At 37.6% G+C, this 18,638-nt stretch overlaps 1 protein-coding gene across 1 annotated transcript in view; it reads left to right on the forward strand.

The window, feature by feature from the left end:
• The first annotated feature begins 234 nt into the window (after positions 1-234).
• Positions 235-18,638, forward strand: part of LOC113058591 (neuronal PAS domain-containing protein 1-like) — a 50,673-nt gene continuing 32,269 nt past the window's right edge. Inside the window, exons 1-3 of the mRNA XM_026226623.1 lie at positions 235-862; positions 11,512-11,687; positions 15,229-15,467. Coding sequence (XP_026082408.1) covers positions 11,593-11,687; positions 15,229-15,467 — 334 coding nt within the window. The 5' untranslated portion in view covers positions 235-862; positions 11,512-11,592. The remainder of the gene's footprint in view (positions 863-11,511; positions 11,688-15,228; positions 15,468-18,638) is intronic.

Here is an 18,638-nt window from a genome sequence, read left to right on the forward strand (position 1 = left end):
AATATTCTGAGTAGTGTTTGAGGGCAAGAAGAATGAACCGGGGAGGGTTTACTCGCTCAGTGTTTGTTAGCATGAGCCCGTTGGGGCGAGATGATATCAATAGAGCAGTTACGCTGAGGACGGAGACTAAAGTGTGTGTTTGTCTGAAAGAAGTGTTGTTCACGTCGAATGTGACGGAATCTTAGCCGAACGCTAGCCATGACTCCACTCTCCCTCGCTCTCTTTTACTCGGTGTGCTAATCAGCATCTGAAAGGCAGCTTTGACAGTGAGAAAGAAAAGTGAGGGCAGTGGGGAGGAGGGAGTGTGAACGAGAGAGGGGGGGGGGCTACAAGCATTTCTTTTATATTGACTGGTGATTGAGGAGAGAGAGAGAGAGAGAGAGGGGGAGCGGGTGAAGAGACGACTGGTGTGTGCAGCTTTCCCAAGAGGAAATTAAAAGAAAAGAAGCTCAACGAGGAACGAGAGAGAGAGCCAAAGTGGGGAGCACGCCAGAGAAGGAAACAGACTCGCATCCTCTCACTCCAGTCATATCAGAGGCGATCCCGCTTGGGAAGTGAGGGAGGAGAGAGAGTGAGAGCGTGGTCAGAAGTCCACAAACACACACACACACACACACTCTTGTGGCAGCAGACCGCTGTGTATTCGACTGCTCTTTTGTGCCGGCAGCTGGGATTGTTCTTGGCCCCGTCTGACCCCCTTGTCACACCTCGTGAGTGTGTGTGGGAGCACGAGGGTCCTAGAATGTAGAGTTAGCGGAGGGGAGGGTCACCGGTTCGGGTATCCGGACGGGTCCGAGGCATCTGAGGAAGAGGAGGAGGGAAACATCTGCCCCCGAAACAGCTGGGAGGACATGCACATCAGGTGAGTCCCCTTGTAGTGGGAAACACAACTTCCTCTTGTTCTAGTTCATGTTGACGTCCACATGCCAGACTGTCACATGCACATCTGACAGTTTGAAGTCTCACTGGTGTAGATCCATTCCAAGGGTTTCTCCTTCCTCCTCTTAGACTTGTTGATGGCTGCATGCATGGAGGCTTGGCTTCCTGGGAAAGTTTTTGGGAAAGACACTTTGCTCATAAGTGCACTTGTCTTTCTCCCTATTGGGAACGGAGGGGAGGAACGCTGGGGTTAATTGTGCGAACCGCCTCGGCTCGCTCTCAAACATCATCTCTCACTTAATTAGTGGATTTTACAAGATCAGGGCACTGTGCATGGACGGCGTGTTGTGTGGAAGGGAGTGAATGGTAGCGGCGAGACGGCCGTCTTCTGTTATCGGATGTCTTTGGAAATGAACAGCTTCTTCTAAATGACTGGATTTATATTAGGAATGAAAAGCACGGGTAAATATTAACCTTCTCCTTCATAAGTCAGTTTGGGCTTCGCATGGGATTGTTAAAGAATCTAAATAGTTTGTAAAGATGTTTTAATTCAGTTCTACTTTTTTTTTTTTTTTACTTTTTGTGAAGAAAAATAAAAAAAATTACAAACTTGAAAAAATGCATCATTCATATTGTAACAAGAAGAGTTATAATAATAATTGTAATAATAATAATTTATCTTACTGTTATTATTTTGTCATGCATCTTGCTAAATTCTTTTGATATTGGCAACGCTTTAAATTGCAATCAAATCACCTTAAACCAAATCACTGTATTTCTATATATTAATTTGTGTATTTTTAAGGAGCTCCACAATTTTTTTTACATTAAATCCATTTTTCATTATTACTCTGTACTTACTATGTACTTACAAAGTTGTTACAAGGTAAATAACTATATTGTAAAGTGTAAGTACTATTTTCATTTATACTGTCTATTTTCCAGCTAGATTGCTTAATAAACAGAAAATTCACTTCGTTTATTTGTTTTACAGCAATGCTGGACAGTTGGGATTCACGGGGCAGGAATTATTTTGACACTTTCAGACTTACTATGGGAGCAGTTGCCCAGGAAAAGCACAACAAGTGAGAGAACTTGCTCGGGACTCTGTCATTTTAGGCTTAGGAGGTTGGAAGTTTACTTGCTGTTATCATTTTGCTTTGGTTGAGTGTTTCAGTCAATGGTTTCATATCAGTCTGGAGATCTACCGGTTGCTCTTTAAATGTAATTGTCTGAACACAGTGTAAAAGTGAAAATGATTTTCTACCTAACATAGGCTACCGGTTTAAAATTACTGTTATTATGTAGAGTAATGCAACATTATTTAGTCATGTAAAATTATATTTTTCACTTGAATAAAAGCTGTTTATTTAGATGTTAGCCTACTACAGTACATATAGCACATTTTGGGTTACCTGAAACATTTTATTTTATTTATTTATTTATTTTTACAGTTTTTATTGCTTATCTTTGCGAGGATAAATTGTCTTTCTTTCTTTTTTTCTTCTTTCTTTTTATTTTTTTTATTTTTTACATTCTGGCGGGACTATGTTTTCTGAAGAAAACATGTTACTGATGGTTAATATAATTTAACATATTGTAACTGCATTAATCACAGACCCAAAAATGCCATTTTATTGAGAGCGAGCTGACCTGTTAGTAATGCATACACATCCGAAGACTATATCCGCATTTGGAGGCATCTCGGAAAAGAAGGTGCAGAGAGAATTGATAGAAGTTATGCAGGTATGTACGAGGGAGCTATAGGACCATAAAGGCCGTCACACACAAACACACACACACTTGGAGCGGGACAGACAGGCCTGGTGACAGACAGTGTCAGCGAGGTGTCAGTGAGAAGCTGTTGGTGTCACACTTGGTTGACCTGATCTGTGGTCAGGCTGTCCACTACAGCCCGTGGTGACTCCTTACATAACCACTTCCTGCCACTCACGCCCAGCTCTGCAGGGACACGCGTGGATATTTATATACTCAACATACACACACACACACATCAATATGTCCTTATAAACACACACACACAAACAAGAGCCCCTGTCGATACACAGACCTCTCAGTCTTCTGCAGTCAAGAAGATGTGATCGTACGAACTGCTTTTGACCTACTGCAGCCTTGAAATGATCACTCATCATCCGTAACCTGTACATGAGCATCACACAAGTGAGAGAGAGAGAGAGAGAGAGCACCTTACGACACTCAGATATGTTTTTGACAGTCAGTATATTTTTGAAACCAAGGGTGTATCTCATGAAAATGTTTAGGTTGCATCTCACCCCCCAAAAAAACTAACTATTAACATATATATATATATATATATATATATATATATATATATATATATATATATATATATATATATAAAATTATATATATATATATATATATATATATATATATATATGTATATATATACTTTTTTTTAATATATATATATATATATATATAAAATTATATATATATATATATATATATATATATATATATATATATATATATATATATATATATATATATATATATACTTTTTTTTTTTAATTTTTCGATTGAGACATTGGGAAAAAATATCTTTTTTTGTTATTAAATTAACATTTTGGGGGAAAATTTTATTATTTGACAATAAAATTATTTGGAGTTGTCCGTGTGGGGAAAAAAAGGGAAAAACACACGCTCTAAATGTATCCATAATAGTGCACAATCCTCGTATCCTCACTGTACTCGCAAATGGTACTCTGCTTGATACAGAGATGTTTAAATGCACTAATGTGCACTAATATGGCTGGATATAGACTAGACTTTTCTCTGACATCATCTCTGGTTGTGTGAATCTGTGTGTGTTTCAGGACCCGTGTGTGTGTCAGATCAGGCAGTATTCGGTTAACTACAATGCAAGTCTTTACTATTTTGAAATGCAGATTTTTCCAATTTCCAAATCTTTCAATTTAAATACAATCTAAATAAAATTGTGTACATCCAACCAGATTCACTGAAATATAGATCATTCAGTCTTGGAACTGAACAAGACATATTCATACTGAAATATCTGATTTATGATGGCAGATCTTATATAATATCTGGACCAGACACATGTCAAGACACAGAGACAAGTACAATACATAGAGAGAAAGAGATGCTGTTATCATTCTTTGTGAACACTTCATTTTCTCACTGTTTTATGATTGCGTATGTCCTTAGAGTTGCAAGGGCTGAGGAAATCATAAAATTACTCATGTATTTTCCTCTCTCAAGCTTTCAGTTAGTCACTGTTTTGATAATTAAAAATTTAATCTAAAAAGAAACACAAAAGTTATGATGAATGGAAGATCTCCGGGACCAGTCGAGCATCCGTTCCGCTTTCTGCTTCACCGCTGCGGGTCGGGCGTGTAAGGTCAGTTTGATCTAATCAAATGGGGTATTGATTCCATTTGATAATTAATGGGCCTGCAGGTGAAGATGAAGACGCAGCCTCCAGCTCGGAGGATTTGAGAGGAACCTTGGACTGGGAGTGATGGGAAGCTGCCAAGGTCAGCAGCAAACCACAAGAGCAAACCGTGTCCAGCGAGAGCGAGAGAGAGAGAGAGAGAGCTCCAGTTAAATGAGATGGGGAGAGAGAACTGCTGTTGACCGGAGCTGATTTATCAGCGCTCAGAGAAAACGAGACAACATCTGACTTCCTAATGCTGGACTTCAAATGCAGAGAGATGCGAAGAGAAATTAGTATTCTGCAGAAAAAGCTCCATATATTGATGGAAAACTACATGCAGTATATATATGTGTGTGTGTGTGTGTGTGTGTGTGTTGCTGAACTATTTGCACTTCAAAGATATCGGATTAATAATTTCAAAAGCAAATTTAATTTACTGTTACAAGCTATAACATAATTTCTGCAGTTATTTATATTACATATTACCTCGATATGCATCGAAGACTGAGAGGAATGAAATTATTGACATTTTCTTTTATTCATGACTCTGTGTTAATCTTTTAAAGATGACTTTTGTTCTCTCGGATGGTTTTAGTGGCATAAATACTTTGTTTTTGCAACTTTAGCAGCCCTTACAGAAATGACAACCAATAACTTTTTTTTTTTTCTTTCTTTTTTTTTTTTTCTGATATTAATTGAGCCAAAGTTTGCTGGAAATTAAACCGTTTTTACAAGAGAACAAACTGGACTTACAGAATTGCATTGGAAATCGACGCGTTGAACTTTAAAGCAGTGATATTTGCTGTTCAGTTGACAAGCCACAATGAACATTAACAGTAAATGAATATGGAAGATATTGATTGACTTTCACTTTTGAAGAATAAATTGTCAGAGGACAGCATATGGCATGTGAGGGGAAAACAACGAGAAAATACTCTTTCTCACTCAAAATTCCACTTTAATTCAACTTGTTTCACATTATTAGTAAAATGTACTAGCAGTTGTAAATTCTGCACTAAATTTGATATTGTACTGGTAAACTAATTCTAGGTCTTCACCTTCTTATCATTACATACTGCTATTGCTTTCTTCCGCAATACACAAATGGAAAAATGTCAAAGATTTCTTTTGTTTTCCATGCATTTTCTCTGAAGTTTAGCTTTCCGACTTCAAATATTCTGAAGCCATTTGATGAATGTGTTTCATGAGTAAATGAAGAGTAAAAGATGAGTAAAGGATGACTGAACTGTTATTTTTGGGTGAGTTGGTGCTGCAGACCAATGGATTGGATGGATGATGGATTTCAGCATCAGTAGTCGATCTCTCAGTGTCAGATTAACCTCTAGACTAGGGTGACCATAAGAGCCATTTTCCCAGGACGCGTCCTTGCCAAGATTTCTATATTGCCTAAAACATCCAAAGTAGTTTGACCAATAACATGCAGGTATGGTACATAATCAACCGATCGTGGTGTGTTAGAAGGTGTGATCTACAGAGAACGGTCAAAGCAATGCAAATACACGTACATGTTAGGTGTTTATTTGTTCATTCAACTTGAAGCGTCGCTGTGCACCGATCACTGCGTGACACCAAAGTACCAAGAGAGTGATTTTAATAAATAAGGAGCCATCAGCTCTGCTCTCTATAGCTCTTATGAATGTCATACAATGATCGATCTGCACAGCACAAACAGCCAAAATCTGGATATTTCAGTCAATATAAAAATCCTGGCAAGGATACGTCCTGTGAAAATGGCTCATATGGTCACCCTACTCTCGACAGTTATGGCTAGAGAGCTGTGTGATGTGACTGGCCCGCCGCAGCTGTTTGCTGTTTAGATTTATTAAGAAAAAGGAGGCGGGTGCCAGGAACGTGCGAGAGAAAGTGCCCGGTGGCCACATACAGGAATGGTTTTCTTCTTCTGTCAAAGGCATTCAAAGGTTAAAGTCACCAGAGTCACCCTGCATTACGAGAAATGAATAATCCAGAGCGTTCCTGAGGTCCTTCACGCATCCTCATACCACTGCATGTGACATTTAGGATGGAATGGCAGTGTTACATCTGCTCTGGAAATGTGGGACCAATAAATGTTGTCGGGAGAGAGAAGAGAGAGGAAGTTTGTGTGTATGTGGTGTATTGTCTCCGTGCAGACTGGCTTAAATGTGTTCATTTTCCCAATTTGGTGGCTCCATAGGGAGGGGGTGGAGCGCACTAACGAACCTCTGACAGCTGGAGGCCCTAATTAACCATCCCCTCTGAAAACAAACAGCCACAGGCTCATCCAAACACACACCCAGGCTTGGTTTGCTCTCGTACCCCGGCTTGAGCCAAATAACACCGCATACAAGCCACACAAAGTTCACACACGCTGCAATTAGGATCCACACCCTTGTTGCTATTAAAACAATATTAGTATAAAAAAAGACAAATTCTGTCATTGTTTACCTATTCTGTTATCTTTCACTAAAACTATTTTTTAAAAAGCCTGTAATTTAAATTAATTATTGAATGTAAAAAAAAAAAAAAACTTGAAATAACTGTAAATTAAAAAAGTTGTAAAATGACTAAAACTACAAATGAAGTACAAATAAAGCTAAATAGAAATATTGAACGAAATTAAAACGAACAAATATGAAAATGAAAGTTACTTAAAATATGAAATATTATAAAATACTCATGGTTTTTTTTTTCCAAATTTGTTGATTTATGTAAACACACACAAACACACACTTGTATTTCATTGAAGTCTTTGGGATTATAAAATGTTTTAAAGTTTAAATAAGTTTTTTTTTTTTTTTTTATCCATACAGTTGTCCATTGTACTGGCTCTGTTCGAACCGAATCTAATGCAGAATGTCATTGAGATAATTAAATTGCACAATCATTTTTACAGAGTATGCGAGAAGGGCTAAAACGACATTTCCAAACCTGAATGATTTTCCTTCTTCTGCAGAACAGAAAAAATAAGTTATTTTAAAGAAATCTGTTCATACAATGAAAGTAAGTGCATTCCAGAGCTAGTTGCATTGGAATCCATTGACTTAAATGAGTAATGCCTAGAGAAATGCCTAGAAAACATGGTAAAATGGTAAATAATTTAAAATTGCAAAAAGCATATCGATTGACCAAGTACTTTCACAAATATATGAAGCAACTCTAACACTTCCAAAAATGTTTATCCTGTAAAAGTCCAGTCCTTCAGTGGAGGACACTGCCTCTCTTTCTCAGTACGGATGTGGAAAGTCACTTTATGGTTGAATTTCACAGCAGACCGTGACCTTCTCTGATACCATTGTCTGTTTGTGAAGGGCATGAATGGACACACCTTGCATCAAGGTTACAGAGTTAATTGAACAATTATGCTGGACAGGACCTCCATTATGTCTGCAGAGATCCTGCACGCGATTAGATGAGGCGCGATAGGCTAAAGACCAGGATGTGTGTGTGGTACAGCTCCTAATGCTGATAGCACTTCTTCACATGTACTTGTCCGTGCATGCTTCTGATCTCTTATATGTGCAAAATCTGGTGCAAGTGTTGTTTCATATCAATTTATCAGTAATTTAAGAGTTCTGATGTTTCATTTAGACATCGTCATCTAGAAGAACAATCTGAGAAGCATGAAATGTCACCATTTGGCCACAGTTGAATGTGTTATTTGCCAATTCTTTTTAATTATTTGTGAAATTTGCTAACAATTTCTGAGTTAAAATTGATTCTACACCTATATATTTTTTTATTGTATTAAAATTCTCTCCTGGGCATCAGAACAGGGTCAAATAATTGTTTTAAGCTAACAAGGACATTAAAGCACACCTCATACAGTCTCTGCAGCTCATGCTAAGCTGTTGTGAGCTATGATGTAATGGTACTTGTCTTGGGCTCACCTGAAATGAACAGGGCTTTATACAAGTTCATGTTGTGCCAGAGGTGGCATGGACGCATATGATGAATCCGCTGACTTTGTGCTGTTTGTGTGTTTGTACTGTGCCAGGTCAGGTCAAAGTGGTAGTGTAAGGGCTGTGTTGTGATCTACCCAGAGCTGGCCAGCGGGCAATTCACGCCTGTGGGTATGGCATCACGCTGCCGGAGGGCACACTGGCCCTTTAAATGTCATAAAGACGAGCACTGAGGCCAAAAAGCCCTGGAAACTCACGGAAATGGAGTCTGTTTTTGTGTGGGTTTGTTATTTGGGATTTTCTGTACTTTACATCCACAAGACCAGTTGGATTTAAAGAGAAAAGATAGTAATAATAATAACACTGTATATCCAAACTGGTACATACCAGCATTAAAGCTGCAGTAGGCAACTTTTGTAAAAATATATTAAACCTGTCATTATGTCCTGACATTGCCATTTGCATACATCGCTCCCGTTAAGAAACCACCAATCAGAGCTGCGGTCCGTAACTTTGTTTGTGTTCAAAATGTAAAAAAAATCTATATAATAAGCGAGTACACCATGAATACATTTTCCAAACTGTGTTTTTAGCTTGTCCTGAATCACTAGGGTGCACCTATAATAAGTGTTTATATTCGGACTATTTTAGATTGCTTCGGGGGAACCGCGGCGGAGTAACCCAGTACCTTTGTGATTCTTCATAGACATAAACAGAGAGAAGTAGTTCCGGCAACAATGTTCTTCCGCAAGACGCAAGCAGTTCTGTTTATTAACCGCTAGAGCGTCAAAAGTTCCCTACCGCAGCTTTAAGTGATATGTACTATATACAAACTGCTCGAGTGTTTACACTGTTGCAAAATGTAAACACAGCTTTATATATAAAGTTGCATGTATGTCACATTCTCACATACATAAAGCGATACACACTGTTTAGTAGAGTTAACTGTCTGATTTTATATTGTTTTTAATTTAATCACAAAAAATATCTATATTATTGCCCAGCTCTTTTTGTAAAGTTGGATATATAAATATGTCTAGCTTTATAAATATACATACAGTATACCCACATATTCTCTATTGCATATCTCAACTGCTTTATTGCTTGTATTGTCACAAGTTGTTAACTGTAAGACACTCTAGAACAGGCTGTTTTGATAAGAGACAGTGAATAGCAAAGGAAGAATCTGGAACCGGCTCACTTGTCTGTGTACTCTTATATTTGGTACTGTCTGATGAACACCAATGCAGTATATAAAAATTTAAACAGCTTTTTGATAACATGTAAATGCTGTTTTACTTCTTTTGTGCTTCACGACAAGTGAGGTCGGAAACTGAAATTTGGCTGATGTGCATTATGAATGAGTCATTGAATCGTTCTTTAAACCAATGCATACAAAAACACTGAATGTCAAGAATGAACAGGCTGACGGTTTTCATTCAAAGCACTGATAGACTAGATTATTTCTAAATGAATTAGTGAGTCATTGAATCATTCATTCAACTGATTTGTTCCAAAACGGTACGTTTGCCTGCATTTTGACTATATGTGAGCGCTCAAATCATAATTTTTAATCAAAATCAAATCTTAATCAAAACATAAAAACATTATTTCACCCATTTGTATCTGCGAGGCGTTCATTACACATTTTCCCTGTCTGTTAACGTCAGTAATTATGGCTGTCGAATGTCTGACTCTGACTTGACTCAATGTATTTAGCCCCGCCCCCAAACATATGATTCGACTATCAGTCAAATATCTGCAAGATTTGAAAATTCTGATATGACTATGAAAATCCTTACTCGTTGACACCCCTAGAATCAATATTTTAAAATTGTCTGTAGCATATTTGAAACACACTTGTGCTTGTAAGATACTGCGTGGATATGTCATGTATTATAAGCCTATACTTTCAACCATATATTTTAATAATAGTAAAAAGTGTTTGCTGCTCTTTCAAAAACTCAGTTAATGTAATTTGGAAATTAAATGGATTATATGAATTTAGGGGGGGGGGGGGGGGGTGAAATGCTCGTTTTCACTCAATATCCTGTTAATCTTGAGTACCTATAGAGTAGTACTGCATCCTTCATAACTCCAAAAAGTATTTAGTTTTATTATATTCATAAGAGAAAGATTTTTTTTCCCGGAAAAACACGACCGGCTGGAGGCGTGACGTGTGGGCGGAGCTAAAGAATCACGAGCGCCAGTAGGCTTTTGCGTTGAGAGCATGTGGAAGCTGTGACATTACCGTGAGGAAAAAAAACCATCCAAAACAAACCATGGCTAACAGTCAGATTAAGCATATATTTATGATCCAGAATCAGATCCAGAGGCTGAAATTTAACAAGAGCAGCATCAGCAAAGGCGTCTCTATGTGGTATGTACTAAAACTGTATATATTTGCTTAGCGGTTTTGGAAAATGACTAAGTTCCACTTTGTCGTCTTTTTTTTTTTTTAAGCTGTACATGTGTAAAGTGCAGTTTGATGACATCATCGCATGTTGTTTACTTGATGTGCTTACGCGCCGATAGCTAAGTTAACAACACAGAGATATTTGAAGCAGTTTTACTCACCGCCTGCGGTTCCAACACAAGATTGTGATCCTTTTTCGTTGGGACTGCATCATCCTTAAGAAATAAACGATACGCAAATCCGGCGTCAAACTGGGCCTTGTTTGTAAAACAAGCATCTTCGAAATGCAGGCAACAAACAAAAACAGTTGCACAACTCCGTTGACGCTCTTCCGGCAGACGTGCCCTTAGGACCCATATAAGGAAATTCCGCTCCATCTAACGTCACACAGAGCCATACTCAAAAAAAAACTTTCCGAAACTTGTGACAAACCGGAAGGAGTATTTTTGGAACAGAAATACTCCTTCAAACGTACAACTTAATTTTTGAAACTTTGTCCATGTTTAGCATGGGAATCCAACTCTTTAACAGTGTAAAAAACTCACTATGCATGAAATAGCATTTCACCCCCCCTTTAAATGGATTATATGAATTTATCGGAGGTGTTTGTTAAGGCAAGTAATACTATTATTCACTGTTGTAGGACTCAAGACCAGACTCAGGACAGCATCTGAAATCAGTCTTGACTCTGACTCGACACATTTTGTGGTCTATGCCGATTCGCACAACTGATCTGCCTCCCAGATCGGCATATGAGTTTGCAAAAAAACTCTCAGAACACAGTCGTCCATCATAAAATGTAAAAATCTAGTTCCAGTCATAGCAGTTTATTTCGATACTCATTTCTCTCTTCCTTTTGTTCTGTTGTCTTTCAGCTCTTCTGTTGGGGGTCTCGGACTGACATAGCCTCGGCCAATCACAGCCTGAGTTAGAGGTGGCGGCCCATAGGGGGCGTGATGGCGGCCATGCCGTTCGTCAGCGAGGGAAAGTGTGTGAGCGTGGAGTGGGACTTCCTACAGGGGCTCCTCGCCAAACCACCCACCTTACCCTGGTGAGGACAAACACACCTTCACACAAACATCAAAGACACTTCTTTCTTTTCTCATTTTATTCATGGATTATTTTCTTTTTTTTAATTTCTATGGTTAAATTAGATTTTAGTAATCAAAAAGGCTAATTAATTGAAATCATGATAGAATTTAACACCTTGTCAACAAAAATGTATTTTTTAAGGGGTCCCGTGAAATCTTTCTTTTTAAACCAAATTTCTTTTTTCCCCCACCAAATTAGAATTGTTCCTTTATGATTTAATAAAATTTTAATACTCAAAAAAAAAAAAAAGAAAAATGGAAAAATGGAAAAAAAGAAAGTCTAATCAATTTCATTCATAACTACAAAACACAAGTTTAATGTTAAAATTAAAACATGGAAGACAGTGTGAAACTCAACAAGAAAATATTACTTTGAGACATTCCACACACATGCACGCACAGACACACACACACACACATGCACACACACACACACACACACACACACACACACACTTTGATGCATCAAATGAACAGTCTTCCCGAACACATACAGTAGCTAACAATTCCATTTCTCTTTTGCGCTTTGGCTCCTGCCTCGGCTCAGTGTAAGCCCTTGGTTTGGATCCATTAGCAGGAGATTAACTAAGTTTTAGTAGAATTATTAATGTCTGCTCAGCTGTGGAGGATATAAAACTCAACAGAATCAATGGCTCTGTATTGACTGAAGCCTCCAGGGCCATCTTAGTACAACAATGAGATGTGCTCGGAGACTTTTTTACTTGAACAATGCTGTTTACACACAGAGAAATCTCACAGGGCCTCAGTCCACATTACATCCACACAAGTGTTTTACCAATTTTTTTATAATACTTATAATTTCTTGAAATAATAATAATAATTATTTTAACTGTAATTACAAAAATGCAGATAGAAATATATTACTAGAAAAGTAAAAAATTGATAATACTTTTAACTACTGTAACACTAAAAGTTAATGTGTCTTAAATCCACTTGCAAACATTCAAACTCAAGCTTTAAGCATTTCCCATCCTCAAGTCTTTATTCTGGCAGAACACTGCTGAAATGCAGTATCATAAAGTAGTACATCTTTTTTGCATATGCCGCGTTCCCAAATGCATGTAAAACTTGCAGCACGAGCAGAATTAGAGTTTGTTGAGTTTACTGTGAACCGACATGTTCTCAGACGATGAGGAAAAAACAAATCAAATGCAGTGCATCAGACTATCAATTTATTTAATTAAATCACAGCTTTAGATTTGATAACTGCACTAAGCTAGTGAATATAATTAATTATTAGCTTTTCATCAGCTCACAAACCCTCCTTTGGGAAACCCTGATGTAGACAAACACACATAAACTAAAATGTTAAAATGCTGAATCACAAAAGTTTGCTGATTTACACACTCGGTCCTTAAAACACAACAGGGTCTTGTTTAAACAAATAAATTAGTCCATTTTCAATTTGAAGGGCTGACTCTTTTGTGTGTGCTTTTTGGCGGTTCCCTTTCATTCTGTGGGTCGCCCTCTTCTCTCACAACACACACACATTTTTTCCTCGCCTTCCCTCCCTCCCGAGCTCATACTGCCCTGCATCTGCAGGATGAATGAGAATCAATGTCACAGACACAGAAAGAGCGAGAGAGGCGCGTTCGGCTCCGTCTCGCAGCGCAGTCACAAATTGTAGAGTGGCCGTGACAACATAATTCCTCCACTCAGGCCCCATTGAGAGCGAGTCGATATCCAATCAGAGTGACAGCTACCTGGGCCTGCCCCCGAGACAACCCCTCCCTCCATCGATCCCTCAATCAAGACTGGGGCTCACCACCCAGGAGAGAGCCTTGAAAAGAAATGCAGGCATTGGACGCTGGTAAACCTGATCACAGATCAGCCATCATTCTCTGAGATGTCTGGAGAACAGCTGATGGGATCAAAAGAGATCTAGAGTGACAGCTTGACGCTTACTGGCGATCTCCAAAAAAAAAAAATCATACTAAATAAATAAATTCGCCCTGTTTTCTAAATGCACGTTTTTTTATGCACATTTATGCACGTTTCATTTTATGATTACTTTTTCAACTCAATATTCTGTGCTTAAAACCTGCCCTTTTCTCACAGTCAACTGCAAGCTTGCATTAAGATGTTCCTTCGTCCGATCAACAACCAATGAATGTTCCAACCTTACTTTTTGTCAGTTGGAAGAAAGTATCTGGCTACTTCTGTTTCATTGCAACATTAGAACTAATTGTAGACAACTTGTTGTAATTATTAATTATTGGGGACTATTAAGGGTGTTTTGAAGAATCATATTGGTTCAAAGGAAAACGCCCAACTTGCATGAATTCTGTATTTTTTTTTACATACAAATGAGGCTGAAATAATGAACACGGAAACAAAGAAAAAAAAAATGACATATGACATTTATGAGCCATATATATATATAAAATAAGTGTCATGTAATAGAATATTAGATTATATAAAAGATTGAATTATCGGTTTGTATAAATATTTTAGATGTATTGAATTCATAACAAATTATTAAAATATTTTCTGTTAAATGTTTTTATTAAGCAGAAAGCATCTTTTTTTTATTTTTTTATATTTGAAACAAGGGTTATACAAAATAAATAATAAAAAATGCAGAATAATAAAATGACCACCGTTAATCTCATAATTTCTGACCAGTATGTATAAGCAGAGAGAAATGGCAACTAAACATCTTTATTATTTCTTATTCGGCTAAAAGTGATGCAATATTATCTGAAAGCATAATGCGTAACGTAACTTTGTGTCTGCCAACTATTTTGTTGGAAAGTCCTGGAGTCACTAAACCATTTATTATATGTTATATTATTAGATATTCTACACTCACCTAGAAGATTATTAGGAACACCATACTAATGCTGTGTTTGACCCCCTTTCGCCTTCAGAACTGCCTTAATTCTACGTGGGATTGATTTAACAAGGTGCTGCAAGCATTCTTTAGAAATGTTGCCCCGAATTGATAGGATAGCCCATTCTCCTCTGACCTCTAGCATCAACGAGGCATTTTTTAGAAATGGTTCTCTAGAAAAATCCCAGTAACTGTGCAGATTGTGAAATACTCAGACCGACCCCTCTGGCACCAACAACCATGCCATGCTCAAAATTGCTTAAATCACCTTTCTTTCCCATTCTGACATTCAGTTTGGAGTTCAAGAGATTGTCTTGACCAGGACCACACCCCTAAATACATTGAAGCAACTGCCATGTGATTGGCTGATTAGATAATTGCATTAATGAGAAACTGAACAGGTGTTCCTAATAATCCTTTAGGTGAGTGTGTATTGTTATGATAAATATATAATATTACATATTGCATATATAAAATAATATATCAGTTTCTCACACCCTTTATGTTATGAGGAATACACATCAGTCAGTAATCAAACAACACTAACTTGCCTTGACGTCCTTCTACATTAACATTGTCTAATCACTGTCATCCTTTCTCCTTCGCTTCTCTTCTTTTCTTTTCCATTCTGTCTTACTTTTTCCCAGCTTGCAGAACATGAGGAAGGAGAAGTCGCGCAATGCAGCTCGTTCTCGGCGGGGTAAGGAGAACTTTGAGTTCTTTGAGCTGGCCAAGATGCTTCCGCTCCCCGGGGCAATTACCAGCCAGCTGGACAAGGCCTCCATCATCCGCCTCACCATCAGTTACCTGCACATGAGACACTTTGCCAGCCAGGGAGACCCACCCTGGAGCCCTCTACTGGAGGGGGAGAACAACTGCAACAAGAGTAAGTGTGCGCATTACACCGAGAGAAGGAGAGTCAAACTGAGAAACTCGTTTCCTGGAGGGCCCGAGTCCAGTAGCGTTTGAACAAAAGGGGACGGGACCTTTTGGTTAGGAATTGAGTTTGATACCCCTGCCCTGACCAAGAGAAATGCCATTTTATGTGAAAAGAAAGTAGTGTGGATGATATTTCTACACAAAATTGGAATTGAAACTGCTAAATAACGAGAACTTACCTGATCAAAGTAGGTCCATAAACTTCAGAAAATATTAATCGACAGACCTAGGAGGTCAATTTAAGTCTTATGCTGTTTTATTTTCTAATTATTTAAAAAAAGGTTAAAGCTGTGTTTACAAAATGTTGGACATATAACTTTAAAATTATTATAATTATTATTTATTTAACTTAATTAAATAAAAATGTTTCAAACAAAAAATTATGAAAAATCTGCCAGTAGGTGCAACTAGTTTGAGACCAGATGTTGTTTTATAGTTAAACTAATCACAAACAAAAAAAAAAAAAAAAAAATTAAAATAAAAAATTACATTAAAAAAAATATTTATATAAATGACTGAGAATTATTTTTTTCTAAATATTTTCTGTTGTTGTTTTTTTCTAGATAAACATTGAATAATAATAATAATAATAATAAGTAAAAATAAATAAATAACAGATAATAGTAATAAACAGTGAAACATGCAGCCAAAGTAACCTGTCAGTGGTGGTAACTACTGTATGCTGGTTTGAAAACCTTAAATTATATTTCACACCAATTAAAAGACAGATATTTTGGGATTGTTTTTTTCAATATTGCTTCATAAAGGGTGTGTTCATATTTCTAACATTTGAAAGCGCAAGCCTGACTGTCCACATTTTGACAGTACACAGTAAAGAAGATGAGCAATGGAAAATGCGGGATCCTTCACTACATCTCTCATATTTTGAGGCAGATTTATATGAAGCTTTCATCGACAACATCAATCCTGACGTCGATTTGTGTTTGTGGTGCCAGTAACAGACGAGATGGCTTTGAGTAAACCACAGTGAAACTCAATCTGAACATGACAGTGTCGATGAATACAAATGCATTATTAATTTAAATTATACATTTAAATAGAATAGGCTATTATTGTCTTATAGGTCGCTCGCGTGCATCGCTTGGGATGCTCTCACGTCGAAAATTGCTGGAGAAGAGAGAGATAGAGCGCTTACACATGCAGACTGACACACACACACACACAGAAAAGTAATTGAGATTGCGCCACAGGAGTAATCACTTGCAGTCATGCAGAGTTAAACACAGCTCATCTGAAATAATGCATTTGCTAGTTCACTTCCACCTTATTGCAGCGTACAGACTGTATACAGACTGCAGGAGCAGAATCCACTGTCAAAGCCATCATCGGGATACATATTCCTCTCTCTTTTCAGAGGGGTCTCTGTCATCGGAGTTGATTTGAGAGCAGGCTATGCTCTGTCATTCATTACATCCTCTGATAGGTTCATCTCAGTTGTGAGGTGAACAATATATCTAACAGCCAATTAGCCGCTGCCTGTGTGTGGAAGCTGGCGGGGATGAACAAAAGAGCCGGAGTCCTCCTCGCTGAAGCTTGTTAACAAGTGGCCAGACCAACGAAGTCTGTTTCTGAGAGATGATCCTTTAGCGAGCCTCATTATACCTGCCGCATCGAAGCCATTCATCCTGTTCAAATACCTGGGCCAGTGTCTCTTTTTCTGTTTCAAAGCCTGGTGAGCTGCCTTGCTCTCTGCTGTCTACTGTGACTTACTAGAAGCGTTCGACAGTCTAGCTGTTTAAAAATATATATTATCTTCACTGCCAGCTACTATCAAAACGTGGCTAATTACACTATTTACGGGAGAATTATATCTTAAAAAGTAAAAAAAATATAATCTGATCTGATATATATATATACACAAAGTGCATACCATTCAAAAGTTTGGAATCAGTAGGGTTTATGTAATTGATTCATACATTTATTCAGCAAGGATGCATTAAATTGATCAAAAGTGAGAGATAATCCAGAAAAATATTGAGCAGCACACTGCTTTTAACATTAATATGACATTAAAAATGTCTCTTGGTCATGTGGTCATGTGACAATGACAACAAGGCAGATGTAGAACATTGATGTTATATTCCTAATACACAGTATTTGTAATTCTTGCACTCCTCCGATGCACTCTGTTACGCAGTACTTTGTTTGTTGTTAGGATGTCAAAAAGGTTTAAAAGTAAGGTTATATTTTAAGCTGGTCTGCCTCAGCAGTCTTACAGACCTATAGTCAATGTCGATCTCAATTAAGATGGGCAATCGACTCAAAGTAGGCAGGGTTTACTGTTATCACAAATAAATCACAATTCAATATCACCATTTTCATCTTTATTCAAAAATAAATTTGCCGATGCAGACTGAAAAGCTGAACACTCGTGCGAAGTCGCATTGCCTCGGCCAATCAGAGCGGCGTTTACTGGCTGGGTTATGATGATGTGCTGCCTCGACCTCAATCAGAGTGATGTTGACTGGTTTTTGTCTCTTTGGTTGAAATCCAAAGCGCTTGATAGAGAGTTGTCATCACCTGTCCTTTAACTGATGTTGGTTCTTTTTTTTTTTAAATTAGAAATAAGGAGGATAGGTCTAATATATGCTACCATGAAATTATTTTCTGAACTACAGTATAATTTCCCACAAATTGCATTTCCAAATAAATAAACATATACAAGCAAAAATGCATGTATGCATAAAGAAATAACTTGATTCAGCTACCTTAAATAAACCAGTTAAAGAAAAACAGGAAAATGTAAAAAAAAAAAAAAAAAAAATTGACGTCCAAATGACATCCTAAAAAGTTGATGTCTGAGAGTATGGGATTTAAGATGCAGCCATAGTAGCTTCATTGGAGTTTTGTTTAGAATAATAATTAACTTAGGGTTATATAATGAGTTTAGGTAGTTATTTTTGTGCACAGTGTTATTTTAACGCATTCAGTGGCTGGTTAAACTGAATTGTGAGTGGTTAGCTGTGGGTAAGATGCAGATCGTTGCACTGAACTGCCACAGACGCTCGCTGAATGTGTCCTGGTGTTGAAGTTTGCTGGAATAAACTGGGCTGTTACGGTCATGATGCATATCTTGAACCGCACTGCAGAAACATGA

This window comes from Carassius auratus, chromosome 40 (genome assembly GCF_003368295.1).
Source record: "Carassius auratus strain Wakin chromosome 40, ASM336829v1, whole genome shotgun sequence".
NCBI lineage: Eukaryota > Metazoa > Chordata > Actinopteri > Cypriniformes > Cyprinidae > Carassius > Carassius auratus.